General features: G+C 40.3%; 2 protein-coding genes across 28 annotated transcripts in view; one reads left to right on the top strand and one right to left on the bottom strand.

Moving 5' to 3' along the window:
- The window catches only part of FIP1L1 (factor interacting with PAPOLA and CPSF1), a 76600-nt gene extending 69328 nt beyond the window's left edge, over positions 1 to 7272 (bottom strand). For 9 of the 26 annotated variants that reach the window (XM_078068605.1, XM_078068607.1, XM_078068617.1 and 6 more), the window contains exons 1-2: positions 6939 to 7271; positions 5588 to 5627 (exon numbers count right to left, since the gene is read on the bottom strand). In XM_078068605.1, the coding sequence (XP_077924731.1) occupies positions 5588 to 5627; positions 6939 to 7023 (125 nt within the window). In that variant the 5' untranslated portion in view covers positions 7024 to 7271. Of the gene's footprint in view, positions 1 to 5587; positions 5628 to 5730; positions 5776 to 6938 lie in introns of all 26 variants that reach the window. The other 17 variants (XM_036106902.2, XM_078068604.1, XM_078068614.1 and 14 more) reach the window with 5 other exon arrangements.
- An 8343-nt stretch (positions 7273 to 15615) lies between these two features.
- The window catches only part of SCFD2 (sec1 family domain containing 2), a 433063-nt gene continuing 429768 nt past the window's right edge, over positions 15616 to 18910 (top strand). For both annotated transcript variants that reach the window (XM_078068601.1, XM_036106903.2), the window contains exon 1: positions 15616 to 16582. In XM_078068601.1, the coding sequence (XP_077924727.1) occupies positions 15748 to 16582 (835 nt within the window). In that variant the 5' untranslated portion in view covers positions 15616 to 15747. The remainder of the gene's footprint in view (positions 16583 to 18910) is intronic.

The following is an 18910-nucleotide window of genomic DNA, read 5'->3' as shown; positions in this document are numbered from 1 at the left end:
TGATGCATTAAAAAACAAATTACTTTTTGAAGGCCAATTAATACCTGAATTTGCCCTATTAAAGCAAAACTGATATAAAATAAACCTCTCTTTTCTCAGGAGACTCAAGCATATGGTCATTAATCACCAAATAAAACTAGTACGGTAGTGTAACTGGCTCCTTTTATTTTAGTAATTATGATTTCTATAGTGGGAACTAACCATTAACCTCACTTTATAAGTAAAGGAACCAAGTACAAAGCAATAACTCACATTTAGTAGGATTTCTAAGAAAAACATCCAGATCTTGATATAGATCAAACTTTTCATTAGGTTTCTGCTTATCTCTTCTATTATACTTTACTTTCTGTCAAGCAGTGTTATACTTTGCCAAGCAGTTTTTATATATGTTGATTTAATCTCTACAGTGGTATTTTACAATACAATCCCCATATAAAGCAAAATGAAGGATAAAAACTAAAAATTTAAGTGTTAAGTTTTCCTTGTGTTACTGCTTGACCCAAGAAAACAAATATACAACTATAATTCTTTAGTCCATTTAGCTCCTGCTTAATTAAGTTTCTACAGGTAGCCAGAAACAAGTTCCGTTTGCCACAAAACAGTATATTTAGCCAAAACTTGAACAAATAAAACATGACAAAATTGGAGACAGCATAATGCAATGGTTTAGAAGTTTTAACAATGAACCAGTCACAAAGAAGCTGGGGAGAACTCTAATAGCAAGGACTCCGCTCAGTTACGACAATGTGATTATGTACCAAGCTGAATACTAGAACACAGGTTTGGTGAACATGCCTTCCCCAATACTTTAAAAGTTTTCATTCCCTATCACCATTAAAATGCTAGAAACATAAAATTATAAGCTTTCTCTAGAAAAATTAAGCTTTAGGAGTAGAAATTTTCCATAGGATGAAATAAACTTAATAGCCCTCCAAATAAAATTTTAGTAAAGAATATAAAGACATTTTGACAGTAATGCTCAGGAAAGGTAGAAGACTTCCCTCCAATACATTTAATCAAGCTAAGTATAGAAAAATTAAACAACGTTCAATCAGAAAAATAATCTTTAAGAATTATAACCAAGAACTTATACCAACAAAATTAATGGAATAGATTAAAAAAATTGTATTTAACTGTGAATCTGTAACATTACCCATTGATTATTGACCAATTAAAAAACAGTATGAAAAAACTGTAATTACTTTTATAACTATAAGCTACACAAATCATAACTTTTGTGAGTAACTGAGATTAGGGTTAGGAACTGGGTTGGATACATGAATTTAAACAATAAAATTTCACAATATAGCAGTGAGTGAAAAAAAAAATCTTCCAATTTAGGGGATGTCTTTAAGTGACGAAGAATAATTTCAGCATCCCTTAAGTTCTAGTTCCATGTCTCACTTCTTCCCTCCATTCACTTTTTTAAAAATGCAGACATACCTCATGTTGTCATGCTTTGCTTTATTATACTTCCCAGCTAAGTTTTTTTACAAATTGAAGGTTTGTGGTGACAGTGTATCACCTACCAGTGCCATTTTTCCAAGAGCATTTGCTCACTTTGTGTCTCTGTCACATTTTGGTAATTCTTGCAGTATTTCATACTTTTTCATTATTGTATTTGTTACGGTGATCTCCTTGATGTTACTATGGTAATTGTTCTGGGTAGCTATGCATCGCAACCATTCAAGATGGTGAACTTAATCACTAAATATTGTGTGTGTTATGACTGCTCCACTGACCAACCATCACCTGTCTCTCTCCCTCTCCTCAGGCTCCCTATTCCCTGAAACACAACAATATTGAAATTAGGTCAATTTATAACCATCTAATGGGTCTGAGTGTTCAAGTGACAGAGCCCACACATCTCTCACTGTATTCAGAAGCTAGAACTGATTAAGTTTTGTAAGGAAGGTGTGTGGAAGGCCAGAAGCCAGGCCTTTGTCACCAGCTGGCAAAGGTGTAAATGCACAAGAAAAGTTCTTGAAGATTAAAAGTGCTACACTTTAGTGAACACGTGAATGGCAAGAAAGTAAAAACACCTTACTGCCGATATGGAGAAAGTCTGAGTGGTCTGGAGAGAAGATCAAACCAGCCACAATATTCCCTTAAGTCAAAGGCTAATTCAGAGCAAGGCCCTTAATACCCTCTTCAATTCTATGAAGGCTAACAGAGGTGAGGAAGCTATACAAGAAAAGCCTGAAGTTATCAGAGGTTGGTTCATGAGGCTGAAGGAAAGAAGCCGTCTCCGTAACATAAAGTGCAAGGTGAAGCAGCAAGTGCTGATGGAGAAGCTGCAGCAAGTTCCCCCAGAAGATCCAGCTAAGATCATTCATAAAGGTGGCCACACTAAACAACAGATCTTCATGTAGACAAAAACAGCCTTCTGTTGGAAGAAGATGCCATCAGGGACTTTCACAGCTGAAAAGAAGTCAAGGCCTGGCTTCAAACTTTCAAAGGACAGGCTGACTCTCCTGTGAGGGGCTAACTGAAGCTAATGTTAAAGCTAATGCTCATCATTCTGAAAGTCCTAGGGCCCTTAAGAATTATGTTAAATCCACTCTGCCTGTGCTCTGTAAGTGGAACAACAAAGCCTGGATGACAGCACATCTGTTTACAACATGGTTTACTGAATATTTTAAGCCCACTGTTGAGACTACTGCTCAGAAAAAAGGATTCCTTTCAAAATATTACTGCCCATCGACAATGCACTGGTCACCTAAGAGCTCTGTCTCTGTTGGGAGACATACAATGATCATGATTAATGTTTTCATGCCTCATAAAATATCTATTCTGCAGCCCATGGATCAAGGAGTCACTTTGACTTTCAATTCTTATTATTGAAGAAATAAATTTTTTTTAAAGATTTTATTTATTTATTTGACAGAGAGACAGCAAGAAAGGGAACACAAGCAGGGGAAGTGGGACAGGGAGAAGCAGGCTTCCTGCCGAGCAGAGAGCCTGATGTGGGGCTCGATCCCAGGACCCTGGGATCATGACCTGAGCCGAAGGCAGACGCCCAGTGACTGAGCCACCCAGGCGCCCCTGAAGAAAATACATTTCATAAGACTATAGCTGCCATAGATAGTGATTCCTCTGATGCATCTGGGCAAAGTAAATTGAAAACCTTCTGGATAGGATTCATCATTCGAGATGCCATTAAGAACATTCATGATTCATGGAGAAAGGTCCAAATATCAACATAAACAGGAGTTTGGAAGAAGTGGATTCTGACCCTCATGGAGGACTTTGAGGGGTTCCAGACTTCAGTGGAGGAAGTAAGTGCGGGTGTGGTGGAAATAACAAGAGAACTAGAATGAGAAGTGGAGCCTGAAGATGTGACTGAATTGCTGCAAGCTCATGACAAAACATGAACAGATGAGGGCTTGCTTCTTGTGGATGAGCAAAAAAAGTGATTTCTTGACATGGAACCTACTCCTGGTAAAGATGCTGTAAAGACTGTTGAAATAGCAAAAAAAAAAAGGATTTAGAATATTACCTAAACTTAGTTGATAAAGCAAAAGCAGGGTTTAAGAGGACTGACTTCAATTTGAAAGGAAGTTCTACTGTGGATAAAATGCTATCAAACAGCAACACTGCTACAGAGAAATCGTTTGTGAAAGGAAGAGTCAATTCAATGTGGCAAGCTTCATGGTTGTCTTATTTTAAAAAACTGCCACAGCCACCCCAACCTTCAGCAACCACCACTCTGATCATCAACAGCATTCAATTTCGAAGCAAGACCCTGCAACCAGCAAAAACATTATGACTTGCTAAAAGCTCAGGTGGTGGTTAGGATTTTTTTTAGTATAAAAGTATTTTTTAATTAAGGTATGTACATTGGTTTTTAGACATAATACTATCGCACTTAAGAGACTACAGTATAAACAAAACTTTTATATGCACCAGGAAACCAAAAATTCATTTGACTCACTTTATTGGTGTGGAACTGAACCCACAGTATCTCTAAAGTATACCCCTGCCAGCTTTGAAATAGATTTCATATACCACACAAACCATCCATTTGAAGCGTTCAACTGAATGGTTTTTCACGTTTACAGTATAGCGCAACCATTGCAACTGCCTAATTTCAGGACATTTTCATCACCCCAAAAGGAAGCCTTGTATATATTAGTAATCACTCCCCAGTTTTGCCTGACCTCAGTCATGGCAACCACTGTTTCTATAGATTTGCCTATTCTGTACATTTATTTTAGTTGAATCATACAATACGTAGTTCCTTGGGACTGGCTTCTTTAGCTTAGCATAATGTTTTCAAGGTTCATCCATGTTCTAACAGATATCAATACTTCATTTCTTTTTACTGCCACACAGTATTCCACCATATGGATATACCATATTTTATCTATCCATTCATCATTTGATGGACTTTTATTTCCATTTTTTGGCTATTATAAACAATGCTGCTCTGAACATTCATGTACAAGTTTTTGTGTGGATATGTATCATTTCTCTAAAGCATATATGTAGAAGTGGAATTCCTGGATCATACAGTAACTATGTTTAACCTTTTGAGGAACTGCCTGTTTTCTAAAATAGCTGCACCTTTGGGGCGCCTGGGTGGCTCAGTCGTTAAGCGTCTGCCTTCAGCTCAGGTCATGATCCCAGGGTGCTGGGATCGAGCCCCACATCGGGCTCCATGCTCCGCAGGAAGCCTGCTTCTCCCTCTCTCACTCCCACTGCTTGTGTTCCCTCTCTCACTGTGTCTGTCTGTCAAATAAATAAATAAAATCTTTAAAAAAATAAATAAAATAAAATAAAATAGCTGCACCTTTTTACAATCCCATCATCAGTGTATGAGAGTTCCAATTTCTGCATATCTTCACCAACACCTGTTACTTTTTTTTGATGGTGGCCATCCTATCCTAATGGGTGTAAAGTGGTACTTCCTCCACTTTCTAAACCCAAATATTCTTTAAAAGATCTTTTTTTAACCACCCCTTCCCCATTAGCGGACATTAAGGCATTGATACTAGATTTGATGAGTAATGTCAGCATATCCATATACTTGTCTATGTGAGTTCTGAAATCGAGAAGTTTCAAGCTCCCTTTACATGTTCTGTAAATGATACTCAAATCTTTCTAGCAGTCTAACAAAGGGAATCAATCTTATAACATCCATTAGTTCCGCTTTGAATTTAAATAGAAAACATTAAAATTATAACCAAAGTGCGCTATACCATCAAAGGTATTAATAAATTGCAAAAACAGTAAAGGAGTCTTTTTTAATTAAAAAAAAAAAAAATGTTAACTTCTTCCTTATTAGTCTAATGGTTATATTATATACTCCACTACTAAGCTCACTTAAGAGTACAAAGTTACTTAAGAGTGAAGAATATTCAAACCCTTATTTCAAAAACTTTGTCCCCTAAGCTACTACCAAATAAACAGAACTGATTAGGTCCTGAAATAGAAATAAACTCTACAGTATTCAATGTCTTTGAACTTTCAGTCAATATGCTGTATTCAAGCCAATGATATTTACAATGAAATAATTTTGACAATTTGTTTACAGAACCACTGTATCATACAATCTGTTTAAGTATCAACAACAAATTCCACTAACCTGGCATTTTCTTCTTCTGGCCTTTCAACTTCATTTTCATCTACCAAAAAAAATACATAAATAAATAAATAAAATTAACAAACAAACCACTCTTAAAGAAACCAGTATTATGAAAATCTGAAGTGATCATCACAAGCACTAACCTAGGTCCTTTGCCAAATCACTGTGCACATGCACGTCCCATGGGCCTATAAGCACATCCAAAGTTAGATCACCTTATAATGACTTAACAAGATATGTCTTTTATGAAAAAAAATCAGACTTTATTTCTATTAAAATAAGCTTAATTTAAGAGGCATTAAAGATTTCTAGATCTTTGTTAAGGAAACCCTTCACATTTACATTTCAAAGAATATTACTAATGCTAAATCTTGCCACCAAAATAATGAATTTTACAAGTTTGTCAAAATCAAAGTTTGTTAAAGTCACAGCAACAAGGAGCTGCATGGTGCCCAAACGTGCACTTTTACTACACTAAAGAATATACATTTTAGGCAAGGAACACATATTAACTTTCAAATCTAGTTATCATTAACAGACAAGAGACTGACTTAATGAAAAGTTAAAAACCAGATGTCAAGTCCCTTTCATGAGGTAACTACAAAGTGCACTGAACTTATTTGGGGAAAAAGATACATACGAAATAACTGAAAACTGTAAGCCTAAGGGACATGAGATACTTCTAATGATGTGGGTTAAAGAGCACTCTCTTAAAAATGAAAAACTTCACCTTAATACAGGAGACATTCGGGGTTTTCTTTATGGGCCATAATGTATTCCATCTCTTTCTCTCTCTTAATTAATTATTTTTAAAGCACGACTTTCAGACAAGGAGGTACCCTTGCAGGTGCATTCCATACAAACTGACCATCAAGAAACAAGACGTTAGTTTTACAGCATCAACTTTATTTAGCTATTATTACAGAAAGACTTTCTGAAAGAAAGGGACAGGGAGGGCATCCTATAGCCAAGGGGCAAGAAGAGACACACCAACAGAGCTCAGAATGGAGATAAAACAGTAGGGGAGAGAGCGTGGAGACGAGGCGGCCTGTAAGCCCCCGCGGGGAGGAGGGTGAGGCTGGGGGTCCGGACCCGCGCCCAGCCCCCGGCCCAGCCCGACCTCCGCGGGGTGGCTGCGTGGTGGGGGCGTGGGCTGCGCGGGGGGGGGGAAGGGGGGGCGGTGAAGGCCAAAGAACGCGCACGCCTCGCTGGGCCTAACTCAGGCCGGAGGACACTCCGTAGCAGAGGCCCCAGCGGCGGCGTGAGGGGCCCGGGAGGCCGGCCGTTTGCGGGCCGGGAGGGGAGGCCTGAGGGAACCCGGGAGTGAGAGAAGGGACAGGAAGTTCCGTACCGCCATAGAGCCACTCTTCCTCCTCATCCCCTCCGGTCCCGCCGCTCAGCTCCGACACTAGGCGCTCGACCTCGCCGGCCGACATGGCCGCCCCGAGCACAAGTTAAAGGCGGCGATCAACAGCCCCCTCCAACCCCTTCCCAGCCTCGCTGCCCGGGGGCGCGAGAGGGGCGCGAACCCGCCGGCGAGGGAACGAAGAAAGCACGAGACTCAAATCCCAGAGAGGCGGCCGCGGCGTTGGAAGCTGCAAACGAGACGACTCCGGCGGCGGTCCGCCTGCGCACGCGCAGCAGCAGCCCAGCGGCGCGGCGTCTTTAGGTTGCTTCGCTTCCGCGGCGCAGGCCACCTGGGCCTGGTTGCGCATGCGCGCCGTCGTTGGCTCCGCCCCTGTGGAATCCCGCTTGGCCTTTTTAGCGTGGCTTTCTCCCGTGGCGGCGTCCTGCGTCAGCAAAGGTTCCCCTCCCCCAACCTTTCCTCTAGTAACCCATATTGCCTTTGCCGGCCAGTGCATCATTGTTCCCTTATCTCCTTGACGCTTTCTTTCTCTTCTCAACTATTTTTCTGTTTTTTAATCTTATGAAAGGTCTTGTTTCGTTCTTCATGTGTTTTATCAGCCTTGAAACAGAATTGTTACCTTATCACTCCCGTTTCTCATTAAAGAAAACATAATTCATGCCTACTTTATTGAAAATTCAATTTTAACGGCAAAGGAAAGCCAAGCTAATAAATGAAAAATGCATTCTCTTTGTTAAAAATAAAACATTATAGTCAAGGTCGAAGACCCCCTCATCCACTACCCTCCTTCGCAGAAGTATCCCTTGTTTGCTGTTTGGTGTGAATCCTCAAATATTCTATACATTTACTTCACATGTATTGTTTTGGTGGAAGAACCTGAGGTTAACGAGTCTTAAAGGGTACAATACTGTATATATCATTCTAAGGATTGCTTTTTTTTTTTTAATAACTGTTTTGGAGAGCCTTTCCATTTTAGTATACTTAAACTCTACCCATTTTTAAGTGCTTCCCAATATTCCATAGCATGGCTATCACAAAATGAATATGGTTATTTCCCTAGTGATGTACATTTAGATTGCTTTCAACTTTTCACTTTAACCAAAAAAACAAAACACTACAATGAAGAGCCTTGTAAATGACTTCTTGCAGATCTGTACAAGTTTTTCTCCAAGACCATAAAGTATGCACAGTTTTTATTTTAGTAGATAATGCCACATTTTCAGGCTACTTTTGAACACATCTTTCAGGGAGAAGATGATAGATAGGTCAAAATTGGTGTTCTAGTTCTTAACTGTAACTACCTAGTTGCATGACCTCAGGTAACTAACCTCTCTTTGCTTCAGTTTTCTCATCCTTAAAATGGGAAAGCTGAATTTGATGATCTCTAAAGCTTCTTTTGGTCCAAAAGTTTTCAAATAGGACTCTCGCTTTTCTACAGAGAGAAATTCATTCTAGTTTACAAATCAATCAGTGGGTTTACTTGCTGTCGGTTCACTAAATATTGTTCTTCATTTAACAATTATTGAATACCTGCTGTTTAAGAACTTGGAAAACAAAGATATGAGTAAAGCCTAGTCTTTGCCCTTAAAGAGCTCTCAACTTATTGAGAAAGTCAGAAGGGTCTTAATTAACTCTCCTACAAGAGTAAAAGGTAGATATGCTTTAATAGAAACCCAAAGGAAGTGTTTACATCCCAACAGTGCCACACCATCTCCCATTATTTAAACAAATCCTGTGGTTTTAATCCTACCCTTACCTTTGAAGACTCAATTGCTGTTCCCAGTCTCACTTACCTCTTTAGGATAATCCCATGTGTAGTTTTAAACTCTGTTAAGGTATAGCCAACATTGTAAAATCTTTTCCTGAATTCCACTTTATCTCTTTCCATTTCTTTGTTCTATAAATATTTATGAAGAGTCTACCATGTGCCAGGGTCTCTTCTAGCCTATGTAGATTCAGCAGCAAGTAAATCAAAGTCCTTCCTTTTATGAAGCTTTCATCCTAACGAAGGAAGGCAGACAATAAACATATAAATGTACAGCATGCCAAGCTGTGATAAGGATTATAAATAAGAGTAAGCAGGATAGGGGGACCTAGAACAGAGTGATAAATAGGGATTAGGTGCAATTTTATATCAAGAGGTCAGGGAAAACTATTCTAATAAGGTGACATAAGAGTAGAGAGCTGAATGGAGAAAAGAAGTAAGCCATTGTGAATTTCTGGGTGAAGCCCTATCAGACAGAAAGAATAGGAAGTGCAAAGGCCCTAAGGCAGAAACATACTTGGTGCATTCAAGGAACCCAAAATGAGCTGGAGTGGAGGGAGTGAGAAAGTGGACATAGAAGATCAGTTATTGGAGGGTGGGTAGGGCAGAGCTAATCACACCCCTTTAGACTCTGCTGCTTCTATGGCCTGTGTCTATCACATCCTATAGTAATTATTTGACTACATATCTGTTTTCCTAGGACTCTTCGCTAGATGAAGTCCTCCCTCAAACAGGGCATCTTCTTACATGTCACTTATTCATGATATGGTGCCTAACACTCAGTAGATCTTGGCCTGTACTGACAGTAATGTCGTGAAGATTTTACATTCTGCTAAGGAGTATCATAAAGCAATTACTCATAGTCCTGTCTACTTGTTATTCCATGAGTCTATAATGAACTCTGGTTTCATGGAAGAACCAGCTGCCTTCTGCTGAGGATCATCTTTCTCCTTTCAGCTGCCTAAAATAAGCTTGTCTTTCAAGACTCTACTCGGGGCGCCTGGGTGGCTCAGTCAGCTAAGTGTCTGCCTCCAGCTCAGGTCATGATCCCAGGGTCCTGGGATCAAGTCCCGCATCGGGCTCCCCACTCCGCGGGAAGCCTGCTTCTCCCTCTCCCACTCCCCCTGCTTGTGTTCCCTCTCTCGCTGTGTCTCTCTCTGTCAAATAAATAATTTTTTTTTTTTTAAGGACTCTATTTAAACCAAGAGTTGATGAATATTTACTGAGGCATCAGAATCACCTTTATGGTGGAGGTAGCATTGCAGCTAAGCTTTGAAAATAAAAATTTTCACAAGCAGAGAAGCCCATAAATCACTAATAACCACTCTGAAAAGGCCTCTTCCTTCCTTGCTTTTAAACTGAGTTCCTTGCCTGGATAAGCTTCCTTAGTTCAAGATGTCTTTATCTCCCTACTCACCAGGGAAGAGTTTAAAGATGGATAGTTTGAAGGTATTCTATAAACTTATGAACATATCACACTACAATGTTCCATATATTGATTATATTTATTTGTTTTCCATTTTATCATTTTGTGTGTGGGGGGTGTATGTGTATGTGCGTAGTTTGTTGGTTCTTGGCAAAAAAAAAAAGCAAAAACAAAAACAAAAACAACAACAAAGCATTAGTTTTAATGTATCTATTCCTGGGAAGTACTGAAAGGGGTTGCTTAATAGATGATGATTAAAATGATGACAAGAGGTAAAGATCAAATAAAAGTGCCTTGCTCAGTATCTAGTAGATAGTACTTATAAATGTGTTTTTCATGAATGTGGCATTTAGGCCCAACTGTGTTATTTACTTCCAACTTTAGTTATGCCACTTAAATCTCAATGTTCTTCAGTTTCTTCATCAGTAAATTGACATATTAAAATAACATATTACACCTGCTTCCTGGAAGGATAACAAAGTTAAATGAGATTTCAAATGTCAAAGCATTTTACAAGTTAGAGGCAAAATGGTGGTATGCTTTGGTTTAGGACTTTCATCCTTTGAACGACCTGAATAACTGCACATATGTAGAGTTTTCCTTCCTTTCCAGATACTTCAATGGGGAATTAAGCCCCAATTATCCATCTTCCTCTGCATTCTGACATATTTTAATACAAAATTTTATATTGCTAGTTCTTTCTGGAAAATTGTGTCATCCATTCACATCTATACTATTACATAAACTGCACACCCTTTAAGGGTGAGAACAAGTTTATTTCTGTATTCACCAGATAAGTGCTTAGTAAATCCTTAAGCTAAATATTGATCATGCACATGAAGGACTTAGAAATTAGGCAAAGGGAGATATGCTTGATTTTATGAGGAATAGGAAATAACTGGTATTTATTTTGAGCAAAGAAGTACAATCACATTGAAATAAGGTAAATCTGATTATCTTAAGTATGCAATTTCAGCAGAACTTGACTCCACCATAATATCGGAGGGCAAGAAATGGGTTTTTCCTGGATTCTCTTCTCTTTTCTCTCTACCCTTGCTCCCAGGGTCATTTCATCCAGTCCCATGACTTTTTTTTTTTTTAAGATATACTTATTTATTTAAGAGAGAGAGAGAAGGAGCACGTGAGCAGGGGGAGGGGCCAGGAGAGAGCGAGAGAATCTCAGGCAGCCTCCCCACTGAGCATGGAGCCTGACACAGGCTCCTCATGTGGCTTGATCTTAAGACCCTGAGATCACAACCTGAGCTGAAATCAAGAGCCAGGTGCTTAAGAGACTGTGCCACCCAGGCACCCCTATCCCATGACTTTTGATACTATCTATGTGATATGTGTCACTGACAGACAATGACTCCCAGCTTTCCACCTGCAGTCTCAACTTTTCCTTGAGCTCACTTCGATGCTTCACTGATGCCTCCCTTGGATATCTAATAGGCATATGAAATTTATGCCCCAAACAGAACTTGTGAATTGCCTTCCTAAACCTGTTCTATCCCACTCCCATATTCCTTCTTAGTATCAATAACCATTATCCAACATTGTTCCAGCCCAAACCCAAATGACCCTTGATTCCTCTCTTTCCGTTATGAGTCCTTTTCACACCTAAGAAAGCCCATTAGCAAGACTCATTAGTTCTTCCTGTAAAATATATCCCAAATCTAATTCCCTCCATCTCTACTGCCACACTGCATTTCAAGTAACACAAACCTTTCAGTGGTTTCCTGTTACACATAAAGTAAAATCCAAACTTCTACCACGTGACCTACAAGTCCCTTCATGATCTGGTAGCCCTGGGGTTGCATGTGGCCATATAGGTCATGCAATACACAACCTTCTACGGTCCTCCACATCCCCTCATTCTTAGTCACTCTTTGTCAACCCTTTTAGTGTCATTCCCTCACATTCTCTGTGCTTATCTCTCCCCCCCATTTCTTTAGGCCTGAATCCCAACTCTTCATTTACCTCTTGGTCCCTACCTTTGTTCCATTATATATACATGTCCAGTATTCTCAATATTTTAGCAGAAGAATGTCTTTACGCGTTCACTGAAACTGAAATCTAACTTCCCTCAAGGACAGCACTTCTCCTACTCTTTCTATACCAGATGCTCACCATTTCCCTTCACCCTCTTGTACTGTAGAACTGGGAGGTAGCATTGCCATTTCCCTGGCTATTGTAGGCCACCACTGGACCATTATGGTTCCACTTTCCTGTGAAAATTCTCCTTGCCTGTACTTAGCACCCTCATTTACTACCTCTACTTTTCTCTCTTCATGTCCCCTCATTCACTGATATAATGTTGGAGTCTGACCCACAATCTTCCTTTTCTCTACCACTTGGCATCATGAGTGACTTGCACATCCTGCTTGTCTCATATTTTTTGATCTAGAATCTAATTATTCAGCAACCTCCATTTACTCCACTTTATCAGTCCACATTCAAAGCCATGCTCTGGGTCCTATTATATCACAAAACTGTTCCTTCCTTGAATTTTAGGGGCCAAGCTATTTTCTTTGACCCCAATTTCATATTCTCCACCCCCTTTTAGATTCCATCTCATTTTTCACTTTTCAATTACTCTGTCCTCTTTGAAACTTGTTTCCTCCGTAAGTCTACTCACTGGTTTCACTTCTTCAGCAGACCTGGAACTGTTGCTCAGAGATCTGTCCATCACTCTCATTGTCTTTCTTTTTTGTGCTCTCTTTAAGCAATCTCAAGCACACCTGTTTGCCGATGATTCCCAAATTATCAGACTTCTCTTCTGCAATCCACAATCATATATCCAACTGCTTACTATATGTTTCCACCAGGATGTCCCACAGTACCTTCAAAACAATGAATCCCCACACCAAATAGGATGGCTAATATCAAAACAACAAAAGAAAATAACAAATGTTGGTGAGAATGTAGAGAAATTAGAACCCTTATGTCCTGTTGGTGGGAATCTAAAATGGTACAGCAGCTATGGAAAACAGAGGGCCCTGAAAAAAATTAAAAATAGAATTACTATATGATCTAGCAATTCTGCTTCTGGGTACATATCTAACAGAACTGAAAGCAGGGTCTCAAAGCGTTATTTGTATACCCATGTAACTAGCAGCACTATTCACAATAGTCAAAATGTGAAAGCAATACAAATGTCTATTGACAGATGAATGGATAAAGAAAATGTAGTATACACAATGATATATACAATGGAATATAATTCAGCCTTAGAAAGGAAGAAAATTCTGACATATGTTAGATGAACCTTGATGATATTATGCTAAGAGAAAAAACCAGCCATTGGGAAGAGGAAATGGGTAGTTGTTGTTTAATGGATATAAAGTTTCAGTTTCGCAAGATGAAAATTCTGGACATTGGTTGTATGATATTGTGCAAATACTTAACTTTACTGAACTGTGCACTTAAAAATGGTTAAGATGGTAAATTTTATATATTTTGCCATAATTAAAAACAAAACAAAAAACCGTGTCCTAACTGAACTTAATACATTTATTCCTCAACCTGCTTCTCTTCTGGTTTTCCAAATCTAAGGGACAGCTACTTACCAGTCATTCAGGCAGAAAACTGGGTATGAACCTGAAATTCTCCCTCTGCCTCATCCTTTTTGTCAATCCAGTCACCAGGCTTTTTGGCTCCATTTTCTTAACATCTCTTTATATACCCCATGCTGTCTAGCCCCTCTGTGGGTACCCTTATCTGTTCTCATCCAGAGTTGTTGCTGTGACTGCTTTCTAAATACTCTCCCTGTCCTAAATCTTGCTCATTTAAGCTATTTTCCATATAGAATACTTCCCCCCCAAAAACTCCAGATGTGAACAAATTATATTCACTCCTAACAATACTTTAACTGTACTCCATAGGCTGCTACTACTTAGAATAAAAAATAAGACTCACTCTGATCTAGTCCCTTTTTACTAGTTCAGAGCTCCTGTTTCAGTTTGGGCCTCTCTTCATACAATATATTCCAGCTATACTAAACTGTTTGTAGTTCCAGAGAACGTGTTGTGTGCCTCTATACCTTTGTCCATGCTGCACTCTGTGTTTGAGCTGTGAGGAATGCTCCTCCCCATCCTGTCCACCTGGTGAACACCTGGTTTTCTTGGAAGACAAGTCAAAACTCATGTCTTACATGAAACTTCTGACCACTTCCCTTTTTCCTTCACTCAATTGGAATTTATTTTTCCTCCTTTGTAACTCTTATTCATTAAACAAATTATTGCTTCTGTAACATTATATTGCATTTGCTTTCTTTACATGTGTGGGTCTTTTATTTCAGATCCTTTTGATGGCAAGACTGTGCCTTATTTCTATTTATATTCTCAATGCCAAACACAGTGTCTGCAATATTGTACATGTATATTAAAGTTGGTTGAATATATCACTTATTATATGGATATAAATTGAAGATTTATTGATCATTTAGTCAACAAACATTCATTGAAAACTTGCATATTTTCTAGTGTTGGAGAAACGAGGCCTCTAGTGCACAATTTTGTAGGAAAACAGGTATGCTAAAACTTACCTCATGATATGGCAAGTACTCAGCTGAGGTGAAAATTCTTCATGGATCAGGGAATTTATTAACCATTGTGCCTTTGGAGCCTACGTCAGTGACTATACTTAGTGTTCAATAAATAGTGGTTGAATTGAACTAAACCTGTGAAACATTCTGTGCTCAATCTGTTGACTTAATTGTGCAGGTATATAATGTTCCAGGCAGGGATTAGGTGGAGAGAAATTGAGAAATCATGAGGGATTTTGGTGCCATTATAAGAAGTCAGGCTGTAGCCTGCAAGCAACTGGGCCAGGAGAGGCTTTTAAGCTGGAAAATGGTAGGGCCAGCTCAGTTCATTAGGAAGAAAAACTAAATTGGTGGGAGAAGAGATTAAGACTGGGAAATGATAGGGGATCATTGCTATTGCCCAGTTGAGTGATGATGTTGGATTAAGCCAGTGATGGCAAGGATGGAAGGGCCGAAGGGGCTGGATTCTAGGATTTTTGAAGTAGACGAAGATTTAGTGCCAATGAGATGAGGGAAGATGGAGAAAGTGAAAACGAGACCAGTAGGTTTTTCATGAGGCTTGAGCGCTATAACGTATGACACAGCCATTTATAAACTACAAAACATTACATATCACTTGGTTGTTTTTATCTTCTCTGGCGTTTCTTAGTTTAGATGGGCAGAACGACTTTTAGAGATGTGTTCAGATCCAAGGAAAATAATAAATTTCGGAATAGCTTTCACTATTCCCGAGATTTCTGAAGATGCAGGGAAAGGTAATCCGAGCACAGAGAAGGAGAGGAAAAGAAAACAGTTGAGCTATTCACAGACCTTTCCACTCAGCCGGGAGCGACGGAGCCCTGCCCACTTCTTCCCAGCCCCACCGTCCTTCCGCGCGTTCTCCTCGCTAGCCAATCACGCTCCGTCTACGTCATCAATGTGCGCCGACACTGGACAAGTCGGAGGCAGCACCACGTGTACTGTGTTGACTGTCAAAGCGTCAAGGAGCCCAATTCCCGGAAGCTGTGAGTTCTAAAAGAAGTTCCTGTACTCTAGTGTCCCGACTCTGCGAACCCCAATCATGAGCGCCCCGGGAGTGCTCTCCTTTACCCAGCAAGGTTGGGAGCAGGTGCTGGCCAAAGTGAAATGGGCTCTGGTCTATCTGGACGCCGCCTGCGCGGAGAGCTTGCACTGGGGCTGCGGATCCACGCGACTCCTGGAGGCGGTGGGAGATCCTGCGTGTCACCTGCGGGAGTTCGAGCCCGCAGCTGTCGGTGGTGGAGCCGAGCAGCCTAAGGCGGTGTTTGTGCTGAGCTGCCTGCTGAAAGGCCGGACCGTGGAGACCCTGCGGGATATCATCTGCCGCAGTCACTTCCAGTATTGTGTGGTGGTCACAGCCGTGAACCACGCTGTCCACCTCACCGCTAATCACGTGCCGGCGGCTGCAGCGGCGGAGCTGGAAGGGCAGCCGGTGTTCGAGCAACTGGAGGAGAAACTGTGTGAGTGGATGGGCAATATGAACTACACGGCCGAGGTGCTGCACGTCCCGTTTTTGCTCGCACCTGTTGCTCCCCACCTTGCCTTGACTCCAGCCTTTGCTTCCCTTTTTCCACTGCTACCCCAGGATGTGCATCTCCTTAACAGTGCCCGACCAGACAAGAGGAGGCTAGGAAGCCTGAGTGAGGTGGATGCCACCGCCCTGCCCCCTGAGCTGCTTCTGCAGATCAGGTGCCTGGTGTCAGGCCTCAGTTCTCTGTGTGAGCATTTAGGGGTGCGGGAGGAGTGTTTTGCTGTAGGTTCCCTCAGTCGGATCATCGCTGCAGATCTGGCTAATTATGGCCCTGCCAAGAACAGGAGGAAGACTGCCACAGGCAGGGCATCAGTGGTCTTTGTAGACAGAACTTTGGATCTCACGGGTAAGTGGAATTGCTATGGGTCTTCCTAACCTAACCTCCAAGGTTCTGGGACTTTCACTGATTCAGCATATATTTTATTGACTCTTACTGTATGTCAAGTTGAGGATACAAAGATGAGCTAGATGGACACAGTCCCTGATCTCATAGAGTTTGTCATCTAGAGTGGAATACAGTCAAGCAAATTACCCATTACAATTCGTTAATTCGTTAGATGCTGTAATGGGTAAATACATCTTTAACACGCACTGTTTTGTTGAACAACTACATCTAGCCAAAGATATTGGAGAAATTATGCTGACATTGAGAACTGTACACCTGGGTACTTTTTAGAAATGTGCAGATGTCAGTATTTACAATAATCCTGCATAAGAGGGCTCTAATTTGTTGGAGAGGTGTTGACAGATGAACCAGTGGAAGGAAAACTGTACAACAATACATGAAATTATCATAGACAGTTTAGTTTTAGGTTTCTTTAAATGAGTGTTAATAAACTTGAAGTATCACCAGAAATTGAGATTAAATACAATTGTAGAAAATACTTTCAAATGTTCATTGATTTACTCTTAGCTGTCATTCTACTGAAGATTGGGTAGATCATCTCAAATTTTAATAATGTATCAATTATTTATATGCATAGAGAACAAACATAATCCTTAAAATAGATGAAGAAAAAACACTTTCTGATAGTGACATGTGCATATTGTCAAAGGTCACCTTTATTGTTCTCTAATTAGGTAGATATAGTGCTGCTAGTAGTATAGTCTGACCACACCCAAATTCAGGGAGAATGATCAGGAAGCTGACATAGGTAAACATTCTCCTTAGTAGGTTGGAAAAAAAGTAGAATGAAGTTATAAAAAAACCCACAATAGCTGTATTTGAGTTTTTGACCTTATAAGATTAATTTTCAGATCATAAAGTAGTAAGCTAAGTGGTAATACTGAGATGTAAGCTTAATCATGTGACTGGAAAAACAGGTGTCTAGTCTGTCATTGTGATTTAAGTATAAGTAAAAATTGTAACATCCCAGAACTAGAGAATTAAAATCACCTGAGGAGTTTATGCTTGCTGAATTTTTGAGTGTGTGGTATATACTGTTTATACTTCTACTTTCTTATGCCCCAAATATGACATTGTTTAATAATTAATCAGAGTCACATAGTGTTGTTCCCCCCCCCCCCCCCAATGACTTCAGTTAGGCAGACTTTAATGTCCTGGCCCTCCAGCATCATGGTAACAGCTCTTTTAAGTCTTGACATGCCTTCCTTGTATATGATTCTTGAAAATAAAAGCCATCAGAAAACTTTCATATCTTCCCATCACCAAATTACCAGCCTTTGTACATTTGTACAACATTTTTTCTTCCCTTCCTTTGTATTTTTTTTTTAAGATTTTATTTATTTGACAGAGAGAGAGAGATAGCGAGAGCAGGAACACAAGCAGGGGGAGCGGGAGAGGGAGAAGCATGCCTCCTGCCGAGCAGGGAGCCCGATGTGGGACTCGATCCCAGGACCCCGGGATCATGACCCGAGTCGAAGGCAGACGCTTAACGACTGAGCCACCCAGGTGCCCCCCTTCCTTTGTATTAAAAAGAGATGTACTGTCCCTGCTACTATCTAATGCCAACTTCTTCACCTTTGCAGACTAGGTCCTCTCCCTTTTCACTTCCCTCATAGACTGACCTCTGTCACATACCCTACCCTGTTCCTAGATCATCATTTCAGAAAATCTTTTTTACTGGATTTTCCTGGTCAACATACAAATGGAATGTAACATCTCCTTCCTTAACACCTCATGCTCCTCCAACTTGTTTTATTTTTTGCTCCATTTTACAGCAAACTTGAAAGAGTTGTCCATACTTGCTATCTCTGCAATCATCTGCTCCAATTTTCCCTCGATTCCACTTCAGTTACGATTTCCCCTCCGCAGTACTTCCCAGCAATTTCCTCTGTCAAGATCACGCGTGGCCGCCATATTGCCAAATCCAGTGTTCAGTTATCAGGATTCATTTTACTCAGTCTCAAAGCAGCATCTGACACAGCGGAGTAGAGGATTCAAAGAGTTAAAAATAATAAGAAGAAAATAAAAGATGCACAAGAGATATACAGATACATAGTTTCTTGTGTAACTCCATCAGAATGTAAATCTGACATGTCATTTGTTTGCTCACAGCCCGCTCACAGCCCTCCCACAGCCTTCTATCACACCTACTGTCAAATCCAGATTCCTTACCATTGTTTTCAAGGCCATACGTGACCTGCCTGCGTGTAGCTTTCCTACCTCGTCTCCCACTGATCTCCCCTCACACATTACTTTCCCACCACACTG

This window comes from Halichoerus grypus, chromosome 3 (assembly GCF_964656455.1).
Source record: "Halichoerus grypus chromosome 3, mHalGry1.hap1.1, whole genome shotgun sequence".
Classification (NCBI taxonomy): domain Eukaryota; kingdom Metazoa; phylum Chordata; class Mammalia; order Carnivora; family Phocidae; genus Halichoerus; species Halichoerus grypus.
The sequence above is the reverse complement of the archived record's forward strand: the minus strand, read 5'-3'. Positions and strand labels throughout refer to the sequence as shown.